The 13,392-nt window shown below is 35.9% G+C and overlaps 4 protein-coding genes and 2 non-coding genes across 11 annotated transcripts; 2 read left to right on the top strand and 4 right to left on the bottom strand.

The window, feature by feature from the left end:
* Positions 1–86: 86 nt before the first annotated feature.
* On the bottom strand, positions 87–2,198 carry LOC17895973 (2-carboxy-1,4-naphthoquinone phytyltransferase, chloroplastic). Its single transcript, XM_023787738.1, is given in 12 exon segments — positions 87–333; positions 402–467; positions 552–662; positions 746–784; positions 862–961; positions 1,052–1,158; positions 1,240–1,378; positions 1,475–1,546; positions 1,629–1,732; positions 1,813–2,022; positions 2,110–2,123; positions 2,126–2,198. Coding segments are annotated over 12 exon segments (1,131 nt in total). The 3' UTR covers positions 87–237.
* Positions 2,199–4,858: 2,660 nt separating this feature from the next.
* Positions 4,859–7,058, bottom strand: LOC17894876 (probable BOI-related E3 ubiquitin-protein ligase 3). Of its 3 annotated transcripts, none has more exons than XM_006302443.2 (5): positions 6,903–7,058; positions 6,733–6,822; positions 6,124–6,264; positions 5,666–6,033; positions 4,859–5,588 (listed from the first exon to the last, which is right to left on the bottom strand). In XM_006302443.2, exons 3-5 carry the CDS (start codon positions 6,230–6,232, stop codon positions 5,046–5,048), a joined length of 1,020 nt encoding a protein of 339 aa, XP_006302505.1. In that variant the 5' UTR covers positions 6,233–6,264; positions 6,733–6,822; positions 6,903–7,058; the 3' UTR covers positions 4,859–5,045. The 3 variants fall into 3 exon arrangements, with proteins under 3 accessions (XP_006302505.1, XP_006302506.1, XP_023643168.1); XM_006302444.2 differs by having other exon boundaries at positions 6,737–6,822; XM_023787400.1 differs by having other exon boundaries at positions 6,737–6,822; positions 6,921–7,058.
* A 598-nt stretch (positions 7,059–7,656) lies between these two features.
* On the top strand, positions 7,657–7,727 carry TRNAG-GCC. The gene has a single exon. It is a non-coding gene; the product is annotated as a tRNA-Gly (tRNA).
* A 3-nt stretch (positions 7,728–7,730) lies between these two features.
* LOC111832262 lies at positions 7,731–7,818 on the top strand. The gene has a single exon (XR_002835299.1). It is a non-coding gene; the product is annotated as a small nucleolar RNA snoR114 (small nucleolar RNA).
* A 161-nt stretch (positions 7,819–7,979) lies between these two features.
* Positions 7,980–10,332, bottom strand: LOC17894272 (inactive leucine-rich repeat receptor-like serine/threonine-protein kinase At1g60630). Its single transcript, XM_006301737.2, has 2 exons — positions 9,013–10,332; positions 7,980–8,923 (listed from the first exon to the last, which is right to left on the bottom strand). Exons 1-2 carry the CDS (start codon positions 10,319–10,321, stop codon positions 8,274–8,276), a joined length of 1,959 nt encoding a protein of 652 aa, XP_006301799.2. The 5' UTR covers positions 10,322–10,332; the 3' UTR covers positions 7,980–8,273.
* Positions 10,333–10,889: 557 nt separating this feature from the next.
* On the bottom strand, positions 10,890–13,347 carry LOC17895987 (troponin T, cardiac muscle). 4 transcript variants are annotated; one of them, XM_023787481.1, is made up of 12 exons: positions 13,282–13,347; positions 12,993–13,194; positions 12,634–12,890; positions 12,323–12,391; positions 12,179–12,244; positions 12,027–12,086; positions 11,876–11,941; positions 11,727–11,786; positions 11,561–11,623; positions 11,416–11,475; positions 11,261–11,320; positions 10,890–11,182 (listed from the first exon to the last, which is right to left on the bottom strand). In XM_023787481.1, exons 2-12 carry the CDS (start codon positions 13,168–13,170, stop codon positions 11,105–11,107), a joined length of 1,017 nt encoding a protein of 338 aa, XP_023643249.1. In that variant the 5' UTR covers positions 13,171–13,194; positions 13,282–13,347; the 3' UTR covers positions 10,890–11,104. The 4 variants fall into 4 exon arrangements, with proteins under 4 accessions (XP_023643249.1, XP_023643251.1, XP_023643250.1 ...); XM_023787483.1 differs by lacking the exon at positions 13,282–13,347 and having other exon boundaries at positions 11,561–11,620; positions 12,993–13,265; XM_023787482.1 differs by lacking the exon at positions 13,282–13,347 and having other exon boundaries at positions 11,261–11,317; positions 12,993–13,264.
* Positions 13,348–13,392: the final 45 nt, after the last annotated feature.

Below are 13,392 nucleotides of genomic sequence, written 5' to 3'. Positions count from 1 at the left end.
AGTTTTAAGGTATGCATTTTAGATAAGGTCTTCCAAATCAAATCTTCTAAATAGCTTCAGGTTTCTGGTGATGGGAAGTACCGAAGTAGTGACTTTTAAAGTACACTATACCAAAAGTAACCACATAAATTTTGAGTAATTAAATAATGACCATAATTAACATATTGACTAATTAAAAAAAAAATACAACACAAGGTCAAAGAGAAAAAAAAACAAATGTTTTTGGGTAAGTGAAATCTAGCGAGCCATAACGAGTCCCAACGACAATGCGGCTCCAAACAATGCATGGAGTCTCACACAATAATACTTGGCCATGAATATCTTCTCATTTTCCTACATTGAGAATAATAGATTAGCAAACCTTAAGTATTGCAATTTTCAATTCTAAAAATTTTCTTTACCTTGTGGTGTTTTTCGACATAGCTTGAAACCAAATTCCCAACTGGTAATGTCAGGAAACACATCAACTGAAACACCCAACAACAAGAGGTTTGTTTTAGTTATACATATGTTCTTGTATTTTAGTCATGTTCTCAAATCTGTTAACTTACTGTGCAAGGTAGTGGCAAAACCCTGGTTAAACCAAGAGCAAGAAGCATTGAATATAGCAAACGAATAGCCCATCTCACAACAAATGATCCCTTTTCAGTCCCTAACCTAACCTGTGTAAGCCAAAAAAGACCTCAATTATTCATTCAATCACCATATTCAGTATCAAACCTTTTTGAGTTTATAACATTTGTACCAGAGGTGAATATTTCCCAACAGCTAAATCTCCATCCACCTGTAGAATGAACGCTAATGAGTATTGTGTAGGGTCATTTCAGGAGTTATTTAGACTGTGACTTTGTTTTAACCAACCTGATGAAAGTGGCTGCAGAAAAGGATGAGAGATGTGGTAAAACCAACAAGGAGAGATGATGAAAGGACCATACCGCTTAACGGAAGTTGCCTCATCTCGCTGCCATATTCGATTAAACCAGTTTACATTATTAACAACACATGGAAACAGAAACTGATGAGGGTAGGTTAGAATGAAATTTCGATATACCTTGAGCTACCAAGAAGTAGATAAAAAGCAGTAGTAGCAAATGGACCAAATGCTGCAAAACATAGAGGCTCTCCTAATCCTTGGTAACTTAACCGAAATGGCGGACACTAAAAACCAATCACAATGTATCACTGAAGTTAGGATCTCTTCCGTTAGTATCAAATTGTAATCTAGGAAGTAACATTCACCTGGTATACATAGCCGCAGAGTATTGCCGAGGCCAGTAATAGTATTGCACGGATATTACTTGCATTCACAGATGTCCAAACAAGACCAGCAACACCAAGCACAAGCGATGTAACTGCAGCGGCTAAGGTTCCTGCCCGACTTTTCCAAGTACAACCAACAAAGCACATAGTATATTAGGAAGGGATTGAAAAACATAAACTTCAAAGTTGTAAACTCTCTCTTTTGATACTTTACCTTCCAACCATATTTACTACTGATTCTTTTTTGTTCTTATCAGCTCCGGTATCAAAATCATAAACATCATTGCTGCCATTAAACCAAGTTTGGAAAGAGTAAAATACATGAAAGAGCTCGTTAGCTAAAATGTTAAAAGGAATCAATCAATCACCTTAGGTTGAGCCAAGTAATGATAAGAATTGATGAGAGCATTAGAATAGCATAACGTCTAGCTAGAAACAAACCCGTCTCTAAGTAGGCCGCTGAAGCACCAACCTGTGGCATTTCAATAATGAATATCCAATAACATATAAAGGTGATTTGAGGACATAGAAAGATTTCTCGAGGAAACATACCGTAAGAGGAACTAAAGCGACAGAGTAAATGGGTAATTTGATTGCTCTCCATATCAATTTTGCTTTGGGGATTTCATCTTCTTGATACATTTTTGCTGCAGCATCTCCATAACTCTTACAAAAGATTGGTCCAACTCTAAGGTTTCTTATCCTTTTAGCATTCGAATCAAACACGGATAGTCTTGTGATCCCATCTCCTCTGCTGGGAAGCTAAGCTTAAGTAATTTTAGTGACAGTTCAAAGTAGATGAATCCATCATCAAAGAATAAAACTTTGGATGTAGCACTCTAAGCCTACCTTGTGAACCTCGGTTTCACAAACAAATCAGTTGAATTTTTAGGCACAAACCCATAAGTTATGTTGCAGAGAGAAACCAAATTCGTCATTTCAGTTCTCTACAAAACAAGAAGAAAGCTTTTCTCAATCAAACAGAGCAAGATACACTCATCAGAGCTGTAGAGCAAGAAGAAAGATATAAAGTTTGGGAATTTACCTTTCTAACACGAATCCTTCGACGAGGGCATCACCAGAGAAGACGTAATCATAACAAAACTCACTTCTTTTATAGGAAAAGTATATGAACTCGCCTCGTCTTCAACACGAATGCCATGAACACGAATTATGCGAAGATGCAAGCAGAATAGAATGAACAGAATCAAGAATCAGAGGAGTTGTGAAGGAATCTATACAATGTAAACGCAGAGTGTTTGGATTTGTTTATTATACAGACAAGAATTTGAATGTTGGGTTCTGAGAGGAAGAGACATGAATGATCAAGTGGATGGATATAACACAAGCTCTAGTTAGAAGATAAAATCACGTGAGGCTCACGTGTCTTGGCCAATTTTAACTAGAAGTTGAAGCTGGGCCTTAAAGACCCAATAATTTGAAGGGTTTGACACAAATACACAATTAAACCAAATTAATATTGATGCCCAAAGGGAAAAGAAAACTTAATATCTAAATGGAAAATACTATTGCATCTTTCGAAAACATAAAACAACTTTTTGTATTGTAATATTAAGTTTTATTTGTAAAAATTGATCAAATCATTTACATTAAAAAAGTTTGCTTTAGAATTTAAGTATTATGGAAGTTGCTATATTTTTTTTAAAAAAACTTATCAAATCAACTATTACATTAGAATGTTCTAAATTTTTTTTTCTATTTTTCCAAATAAAAAATGTAGTTTAAATCTTCTATATTGCGAATGAGTATGCTACCAGTGATGATAACAAACAAATGTGGTGAATCACCACCTTATGAAAAATGAAAAAAAGACTACAATGTACAAATATATATATATTTTGTCAAAAGGATTATTAAGAAGGATTATATATTTGTAAAATATTGTTTTACATATATGAATGGCTTGATTGGAAACTATAGAGTTTTGAAAATTTTCAATATACACAAATGTTAGTAAAATACACAACTTTAAAAATAAACAAAATTTTTTTTCTAAGAAATTCAACCATTGAAATTATTTATGTATGTACAAATGACAATTTTCAAACCAAATCTATAAACATCCCTATTATTATCTAAACATTGCAAAAATGTGCGACAAAATAGCACACTTAAAATATATTATAAGCATTATGTACACTATGGCGAAAAAATTTATAATACAATACGTTAAACTTACATGAACGGCAAAATAACTTTATTGACCTAGTGACAAATAAGGGAATAAATCCAAATTTAATGAATGCAGGGTAATAAGTCAGTCTTTTGCGGTCCAACGTTGACAAAAAAGTCATACATGAATTATTTGATCGATGGTAAGCAGCAGTTTTTAGATTGTTATTACTATATGAAATAGGTTTTCATTAAAAATATGTAATTCCTATTGTAATGGAACTTTTTAATAAAGATAAAAATTTCTAGAAAAATAAGGATTGGATGCAACTTAAATATGTGTTATTTTTAGATTTTATATATGTAATTTTTCAAATGTTTAGTTTTGCTTGTGAGAGATATGTGTTGTATATTATGATAAGATAAACAATACCGACAAGTTTATTAAAATCAATCCATATAATTTATTGATATCAACTTTTCAGTTTTTTTAAATAGTGGTATGAAGTTTGACCCAACCGATTAATCCACTCTTTTACTCTGTCAAAGTGTATAAAATTTATTGTAAATTAATAACTTAATAATTATGGGAAATTACACCTGATAGACCCAAATAACTTAATAATTATGTTTCTTTATTGTAAATTATTTTTTCAGATTCAAATAACAAGCAATGCAAATAATCAAAGTGTTTTCTTGTCGTATTTTGTGCCATATGGGTACAATATCTCAAGAACAACGCCACATATGTGAACTCCATATCTCATTATTATTTAGTTTTTTTCCCTAATTATATGCTAACTTATTATAGATCTCATATGTTAAAATTCTTACAAAAATACTATTTAAACTTTAGTCTGCAAAAAATATTATTAAACTAAAATTAAATTTCAACCTTAAAAATTAGACTTAAACTCTACCTTCTAAAATTTATACTCTTTATCTAATATCGTTATTTCAATTCTAAAAATTTAGATTCCAAATCCTTGATAATCAATTTTGTGTTTATGGTATCTATAGATAAATCAAAACTTTTGATAATATTTTAGAATATTAATTTAGTTGTGGTATTTTTGGTAAAGAAATTTAAAATGATGGTATTTTGAAAGGCATTAAATCATCGACAAAGATACCACAGGTTCACAACTATCATTAAATCATCGAGCATTAAAGTACTAATAATTTTTTAAGTTTTAGCTTAAAGAGGTTTTTGGAAAAATCATTTGCTTTGTATTCACTAAATCATGAATCAATGTTTTGATCAATTGATTGTAATTAGTTATAGATACAGAAAAAAGAATGATCAATTTTGAAAAGAATGATCAATTTTCCTTATGATTTGTTTATACTGAATGAGCTCAGAGCCTCAGGGTCCACATAAATAACCTAACTTGGAAAGGAAGTTTAGTAGCAAGAATATTAGAAGAAAGAAATCAATGAAAATATGTTTGATTTCATCTACCAATGAATCGAAATCAACAGCTTTGATAAATCGCACTCGAACTCAATTAGTATCTCGTGTTCAAAGCACAGCTGTTCAATACTAAATAGCAGAATCGTGTTATACAGGTTCAATGACAAAATCATCATCATCACATACACATATGTTCATGTTTCTCCATCATTAACTTTCCAAGAGTATGTAGACAAACTCAGGAGAAGAAGACCTGAACGCTTGAATTTTTCAAAGACTGGCAAACAGGACAAACACCAGTAAACACATCACAGTCTTTACACAAACTCAAGTGCCTACACGGCACGAGCAAGACCGAGACATCCTTTATGTTACACGACTTGCATCTCATCCCAGTACTTGCCATCCCCGGGATGTTCAAGTAGTTGTATGAAGCTGCCTCGTCATTAATCTCACTATCCCCAAACCCTTCTTTCATTTGGTGATGATCAGCTACTACTCTTGCTGCATTGTTGTCGTTTCCATGTGACATCACTTGTTGCAAATTTACCTTTAAGGCATTAACCACAGATTCGTTGTACTTTGCTTTGTAATGCCAGTTCTGAGCTTCCACTGCCACTTGTTTTATCTTATCCACGAGTTCCCGGTTCTTCTTGTTCATGGTTTCAATCTCCTGGTCTTTATCTTGTAGCTTCTTGCTCACATCCTTTTCTAAGGCTATGACAAATGACTTTACATGTCTCTGTTTTATATCTCTCACACCTTTTGCCATTTGATCCGCCTGTTTAAAAAGAGAGTACAATCTCAGCAACATGGTGAATATAAGCAATATCATAAGCTTGCAGATTGAATTAGTACCCGGAATTTAATAAACTGATCAAGCTCGTCTTTCTGTCTATCGAGGTCCACACTGATATTGTCACCAAGTGACTGAAAGACTGGAGTTGTGATGCTTCCGTTTGCTGAAGTTACAGAAGAGTTGCGCTCATCGTCATCATAAGATAGTCTCAGACCAGTTGACACTATGTTTTGCTTTGGGACATCATCTTGAACAATATTATTATTGTTGTTGTAGTTATGGTTCAAAGAGATCTGCAACTTCTGCTGTCTCTGGATATTATTGCTGATTTCAGTGTCCCTTCCACGTTTGCTAATATGCCGAATCATTGGAGCAAGGTTATCATTAGCAAAATAGTTTACAGGATCAATAGTACAACCAGCTCTCACTGCAACCACATACAAAAGAGAAATCTTTATCTCTTGTAAAGTTCTAACAACATTTGAACCAAATGATGGAACAGAAATCAGAAACTTACTCGTCCCAAGCGAGTGAAGCTGATTCAACGATGTGTTAGTCTGGTACTGAAACTGGCTATCGTTCATTAGAACCTGCGGCCCAGGGCTCTCATTGTTGCCTCCCAACATCTTCTATGTGTATATAGACAGCCGTAAGAAACCTGCAGACAGATGAAACTAATTAGCTGAAAGTTATGAAGAGCCAAGATGTACTAAGAACTAACTGTCGTAAGCAATACACATAACAATCCAAATAGAGTTGAGAAAGTCTGGATATATTACAAATACTAAGTAATAGGAGTTGACTGATTCCTCAACACATCCAGATGATAAAACTAGGGGTTTGAGTTGTTTATCTATAAACTCAGCAAGTTTAAAGAGGATAAAGTTAACATATTTGATGAAGATTCTATGATCTTCTTGCCTATCAATGGGAGATACAAGGAGTTATGGTTTTGATCATGGTCAAAGATTACAATTCATCTGAATCTTTAAGTAACTAACAAAACAGGCAAAAGAAATACATGTTAAAATAAGACAAAATCTATCAAACATGGAAACAACATATCAAAACTTGAAAGAACAAGACATACCAAAAGATCTTTGTAAGAGAAGCTAAAAGAACATACCTACCTCTTCTTTAGAGATTGCCCATCACCAAAAAAATCAATCCGATTTACAGATAAATAAAGAAAATAAACCCTAGCTTCCTTCAGATCCTGCAAACACACAAGAAAGAAATAAACCTTCATCTTCAACGAACCAAATAAAAAAAGTATGATTCTTTTTATTATCTAACCTCGGAATATACAGAAACCTGTAAAATCAAGGAGTCGAAGAGAAGAAGCTAAGCCAATCGATGAATAAAGAATTCAGAATCTAAAGAAGAAGAAGAAGAAGAAGAAGATGGGTTTGTTGAATGGAACGCAGAGAAACAAAAACATCCAAGAATTTAATTTAAAGGCTAAAACTTTAATTTAGGGGAAGAAGAAAGAATAAAAGAGGCAAAGAAACGGATGGGAGAAAGAAAGAAAGAAAAAAGAATGATGGAGAGGTGAGAAAGCAGAGAAAGAGAGAGGACAGGACACAGTGGTGAAGGAGTGGGAGAAGTTTGGTGGCAATATCGAAATTAAGAAGAAAAAAAAAACAAATAATCTTGAAAATAAATTAAAAACGGTGGCGGTGGGTATTGGTTCTGCTGATTTTATTCCCCGTGAGTTGTGCCTCTCTGGTGACGCCATTTATACTCTCTCTACTTTTTCTGCATTTTCCTTTGACTAATTCGTATTTATTTTTATTTAATTGTTGTATTTGGGAGGAATGAAAGCAAAATTAAGGGGAAAGTAAGATTATGGTGGAAGCTAAGAAGGATGATGCGTATTTTTAAGATTTTATCAACTTCTTTAGTTTGAATATCATATGTTTAGGTCTCTCTGCCAAACATCGAAAACCTTAAGAAATCCATACAGTTTTCTTAATTGGGCTTAATTCCATTCAACTTAATGTTGCATTCCATATTACAAATAAGTAAAGAAGGACTTGTTGAACAAGTAGCACCAGTGGTCTAGTGGTAGAATAGTACCCTGCCACGGTACAGACCCGGGTTCGATTCCCGGCTGGTGCATTTGAGCTGTGAGGATTAATGGCTTCAGCGTAGGTTGGGTCCTTCGCATTCTTCTGACTTATCAGATGACATATGGCCTAAGTCTGAGCTCTTTTTTTTTTCTTATGACTTTAGCGTTGGTTGGGTCCTTCGCATTCATCTGATCTACTTGATGTGTATGGTCTTACTGAGTTCCATTTTTTTTGTTTTATTTCCAAGCCTCAAAGAATACAAGATTGTTTATAGAAGGACAACATGAGCATCTTGGAGACGTCAATGAAAAATAAACATCTTCTTCTAATACAGACTTGTTTTAATGGTAAGAACTGATGATAGTCTCTAGGAAACTAGTTGGATCCACCATTGTGTTTCCTTACTCTTATAGCTATTTAGGCTGTTGCATAAATAGCTGCAATGTATTGAAAGATATGCTTTTCGGCTCACAGATTAATCCCTCGAATCAATCAGAATGGCGTCAATTAAAACCTTTTACACTATGAACCCCTCCTAGTTACTTCTTCAAAAATCAAGACAATGGAAAACTTGGACAAGGCACGACAACTTTCCTCATATGCTCATATGATCCTCCCTCGGCAAGCTTTGGACTGTATCAGACCATCTCCCGGGCGATTGATCGCTGCTGTTATATGATAACATAGCTGCTTCTGCCCTTGCATCCTTCACCATCTTCAACACCTCTCTCATCACAGGACGGTTTTCAGGCTCAACAGCCACGCAAGCTGTCGCGATGGTCAAAAGCGCTTGAAGTTTCTCCTCAGAAGCATTCAGCTCCTCGCTTAGTTCAGTCTCTTCCTCTCTCACGGCACGCACCCATGTGGAGATATCAGACTCGTATTTATGAACAAGGTCCTTGAATGATGTTCTACCTGTTAGAAGCTCTAGAAGGAGTACTCCAAAGCTATAGACATCAGCGGGTTGTGTTGATGCCTTGCGCAAATCTCTGCATTCAGGAGCTTTGTAAAAGAGAGAGGCTGCACTTGTGTCTTCAATTGAGTCTGAGTCATGCAGATCACTGAGACCGTAATCCGTTAGGCAGGATTCGAAGTCCGGACCTAACAAAACATTGGATGATTTCAAGTTCCCATGTATTAAGCCAAGATTCTGATGAATGTAGACCAAACCCATTGCCAAATCCTCTGCTATTTTCAGACATGATGTCCAGTGTAGAGGCTTCCCACTTCCAGAAACCTTACTTCCTACGAACAAGACACACATAAAACAAACGTTAAAACTTGAAATAACCAAAATGGGTGTATGTATTGGCAGTGTTGCAAGCAATACATACCATGGATAAGAGAGAAGAGACTTCCATTGGGGAAGTAATCGTAGACGAGCAAGCACTCTTCTTTGGCTTGGAAATAAGCTCTGAGAGGCACCAGATTAGGGTGCTTGAGCCTACCAAGTGTCTCAATATGTCTCTTAAATTCATTCATTCGAGTAAACCCTGAATCCTTGAGCCTCTTTACAGTAATGATGAAACCAGACTCCATCACCGCCTTATAAGTGCTCCCTAACGTTCCTCTTCCCAACGTTTCCGCCGAAGCTTTGAGTAGATCATCCATGGTGTACCTCACCACCGTGATGTCTCTTCCCAAGAAAACTAGTGTCCCCACTGATCCTTCTTCGCTTCCTCTCTCCCATGAGAACGTTTTGTTTTTCTGGTCACTGGTGCCTTCCTCTGTTTCCACCGGCATTGCTCCTTCTGACTCTGCCACTGCTTTGCTTCTCCGCTCTTCTCTCTTGGATTTAACTCGCGGCTGTCTATGTAGCAGACATATTAGAAGCAATCCAAGAAGAAGTATCACGATTCCACCTCCGATGCTCCCAGCAATGATTCCAATTAGATTTGCTCTTTTCCGCCTTTTGGCTATAGGGATTGCTGGTTTTGCTGATGGAGTTGAAGTGATTCCTGCTGTGTCATTGCATGAGTTTTGAACCTGATCACCGCAGAGAGCAATGTTACCAGTAAAAGATGACTCATTGAACTGATTCAGAGCTCGTGTTGGTGGGATATGTCCAGAGAGCTGATTATTGGAGACATTGAAGAATCTTAGAGTTGCTTGGCTGAGAGGAGGAATGGAACCGGAGAAAAGATTGTCTTCAACGTAAAACATATAAAGGCGGGAAAGACGGAGCAACGAGGTAGGAATCGTGCCTGAAAACCGATTTCCGGAAAGAACAACAGTTTTCAAACGGTGTAGAGACGTCAGCGATTGAGGGAACTCGCCGGAGAAGTTGTTATCGTTGAGGTAAAGAGATTTGAGGTTCACCAAACCAGAGAAGTTAAGGACTGAGGCAGAGAGAGAGTTGCCTTTGAAACTAAGAACTCTAAGTTGGTCCAACTGGTTCAAGCTCTTGTGGTCGAGTGAGCCAGTGAGGTTCAAATTCTCAAGAACAAGCTTTGAGACTCTTCCATTTATGCACTTCTTAACTCCTTCCCAGTTGCAAGGATCTGTTCCTCTCCTCCATGGAACCGCATTTGAAGGATCAATGGATGATTTCAAACTCAGTAGAGCTTCCACATCGTCTGACCTCACCTGAGAAATCAAGAAGAAAGCAAACACCAAGAAGAACATGTAGAAAGAAGAGATCATGATGGAATCAAGAGTTTTACAAGTCATGATAGTAACAGTTGTAATAGCTTCGATGAAGAAGGTCGATCACGGACATGACAGCGAATATGTCACGTGAAGACAATGCTTCTTCTTACTTTAAGAGCAGTGGGAGAAGTTAATCAAATCTCACTTGTTCCCTTTTTCAATGCATTTATTAAATATTATGTTGTGTAACATATCTACCACTGTTTTACACACATATGTATATCAATAATTGTCTATGGTGGAGACCAAGACTACAATAAGGGAAGAAAATATTAAAGTTTTTGTCCTTTTCACTCAAGTCTTCTGAACTTTTACAAGATTCAGGCAGACAAGTGCTGAGTGCTGCTGACTAGGGGAGAGAAAATTACAGACCATTTGGAGGGAAGTGCGAGGGATCACTGGTTTGGTATTGGAGCAAAATAAAAATAACTCTAAGTGAGAGAATTGTATATTGATTTTAAAGTAAATCTGATATTAGATTTTCTGCTTCAAGCAAATATTGGGAACTTCATATTTGCCAAACTCTCTTGTTCTTAAATGTATGTTTTAAGGACAAATGATAAACAAATCAAAACTGAACTAAGCAGAAAGCACAGAGTAATTGTATAACCAGATAATATATCAGTTACAAGCATCATTCCATATGTTGTAGACAAAACTTTAAGTTAAGAAAGCACATAATCAACTCAAAACCACTCACTCTCATTCCTATGTTTCTTCATATATCCATCAATTCCCAAGTAAAAAGATGAATCTTCTGACCTAACATATCCAGTTTCAATCCTTGGTTTGACGCCTTTTCTTTCTTGATTTTTGTGATGCATCTTCATTTTCTCCTTGTTTTGCCAATGAACTCTGGATATTTATAGAAACGAATGAAACAGTTAGGTTTCCACAGACCAACCAATCTCACACAATGTAGAGTTAATTTACCTTTTCCTGTTTTCCTGATCTCTTATGCTGTATTCGAGGACTACTGTTTCCTTTTATCTGCTTCTCATTAATTTAAGATATTTGCAACAATTTAATTAGGACTCACTGAAAGAACAAAAGGACTTGTTGCCATTTGCTTGAGTTAAAAAAAAAACCTTTGAAGGTGTCTCTGGATCTTCAACTTTTTTGTTTTCTCCATGTTTGGTCGATGAACCCTGGATTATAAGAAAAATAGGTAATGTTTTTAAAGATCATGGATCCATGGTCACAATGTTACAGCTATGAGCAGGCTACTTTTACCTTTCCCTGTTTTTCTAGTCTGTTACGCTGTCTTCGGGTTCTACTATTTTCTCTTAACTGCTTCTCCAAGATTTAAGAGATTTGCAAGAAATTCGTTATGACTCATTGGAAGAACACAAAGCAGAAAGCACTAGTTGGAATTTGATCAAATGTCATAAAGAAAAACCTGAGATGGGGCGTCTGGAGAGTCAACCCCTTCCTTTTCTGCAGGTTTGCTCGATGAATCCTGAATGTTTGTATTATAATTGAATCAACAAGGTTTTGGACACGCCAACCATGGTCACAAAGTTACAGTAATGAGCAGGCTATTTTTACCTTTTCCTGTTTTTGTGATCTCTTATGCTCTCTTCGTGATTTTCTGTTTCCTTTTATCAGCGTCTCCTACATTTAAGATTTTTTTAAAGAGTTTGATAAGGACTCATAGGAAAATATACGAAGCATTTAGTGGCATTTTCTCAAATGTCACCTTTGATGGCATCTCTGGATCATCAACATCTTCGTTGTCTCCATGTTTGATCGATGAAACCTGGGTGTTCATATTAAAAATACAAGTCTATTAAGTTTCCAACAGACGATCCATGGCCTTAATGTTACAGTAATGGGTAAAGCTACATTTACCTTTTCCTCTTTTTGTGATCTCTTACTCTGTCTTTGTGATCTTTTCTTTCCTCTTGTCTGCTTCTCCTATAGTTAATCGCAAGAATTTGGTTAGGACTCATTGACAGAACATAAAGCACATGTAAGCATTTTCTCAAATGTCACCTGAGAGACTTCATCGTCATACATCCTGATTTTTCCTTCATTCACTAATTTCTCCATACGAGCATGGTTCTGAAATGAGTCAAATGAAATTTTTTTTGATAAACCACAAGATTGAAGAGCAAATGCTAAAATAATCTTGTTTCTCAGATTCCAAAAAGACCAAACACTCAATCCTTAGAATGATAAAGCTAACTAATTTACCTATGATAGCATTTACTTCTCCTTAAACAAATCTCATGCTTACTATCTACTTCAACTTGATTCACAGAAAGACCAAACACTCAATCCTAGTTCAAAGCAAAGTAATTTACCTTTGATGAAACATGTGCTTGCATTGTGGTCTCATTCAAGCAAACAACGGTTGGGCAATATCTGCATTTATATACCGATTTGGATTTTATCATACAACCTAGAATATAGTTCTCTTCCACCTCCTCCGGTGGTTCTTCTAGATAACGATTCATTGGCATATTCTCCAATCTCCCTCCATAGTCATCACCATCAGAGTTATCATCATCATCATTCGCATCATCATCATTTTCATCAACATCAGCGTCATCTTCAGCAGCTAGAACAGAGAATTAGCAAAAACCATCACTTACTAAAAGGTTCTCATCAAGTACAACCACAGGAGATAAAAGACATAATGGATTCGATTGAAGAAGCAAACCTGGGGATTCATCATCTCCTGAATCATCTTCGTCCTCGGAAACTTCTGCACCAGAGTCTTCTTCCTCAGATTCTTCTGATTCCTCTGTCTCAGGATCAGAGTCAGACGAGAAACAAGACGAATCAGATCCACTGTCTTTATCACCATGCTCAAGCTTGTAAAATCGTCTCTTTATCATTTTTTCTTCGGGCTTCTACACTACCTGAGAACCCTTAATTTAGAATTTGAAATCAATCAGAAAGGACCAACCTTTGGATAAGAGTGAATAGAAAAGAGGAGACTTTCGTACCGTGAGTTTCGCAGAAGAGAGCTTGGAGACTCAAAAGAGGAGAGATAGACTAAAAGAGAGTCCAAGGGTTTTAGGGTTTATAGGTTATTTCTGTAATTAACCAACTTTTTA

This window comes from Capsella rubella, unplaced genomic scaffold (assembly GCF_000375325.1).
Source record: "Capsella rubella cultivar Monte Gargano unplaced genomic scaffold, Caprub1_0 scaffold_2, whole genome shotgun sequence".
Lineage (NCBI taxonomy): Eukaryota > Viridiplantae > Streptophyta > Magnoliopsida > Brassicales > Brassicaceae > Capsella > Capsella rubella.
This window is presented reverse-complemented; position numbering and strand designations above follow the sequence as displayed.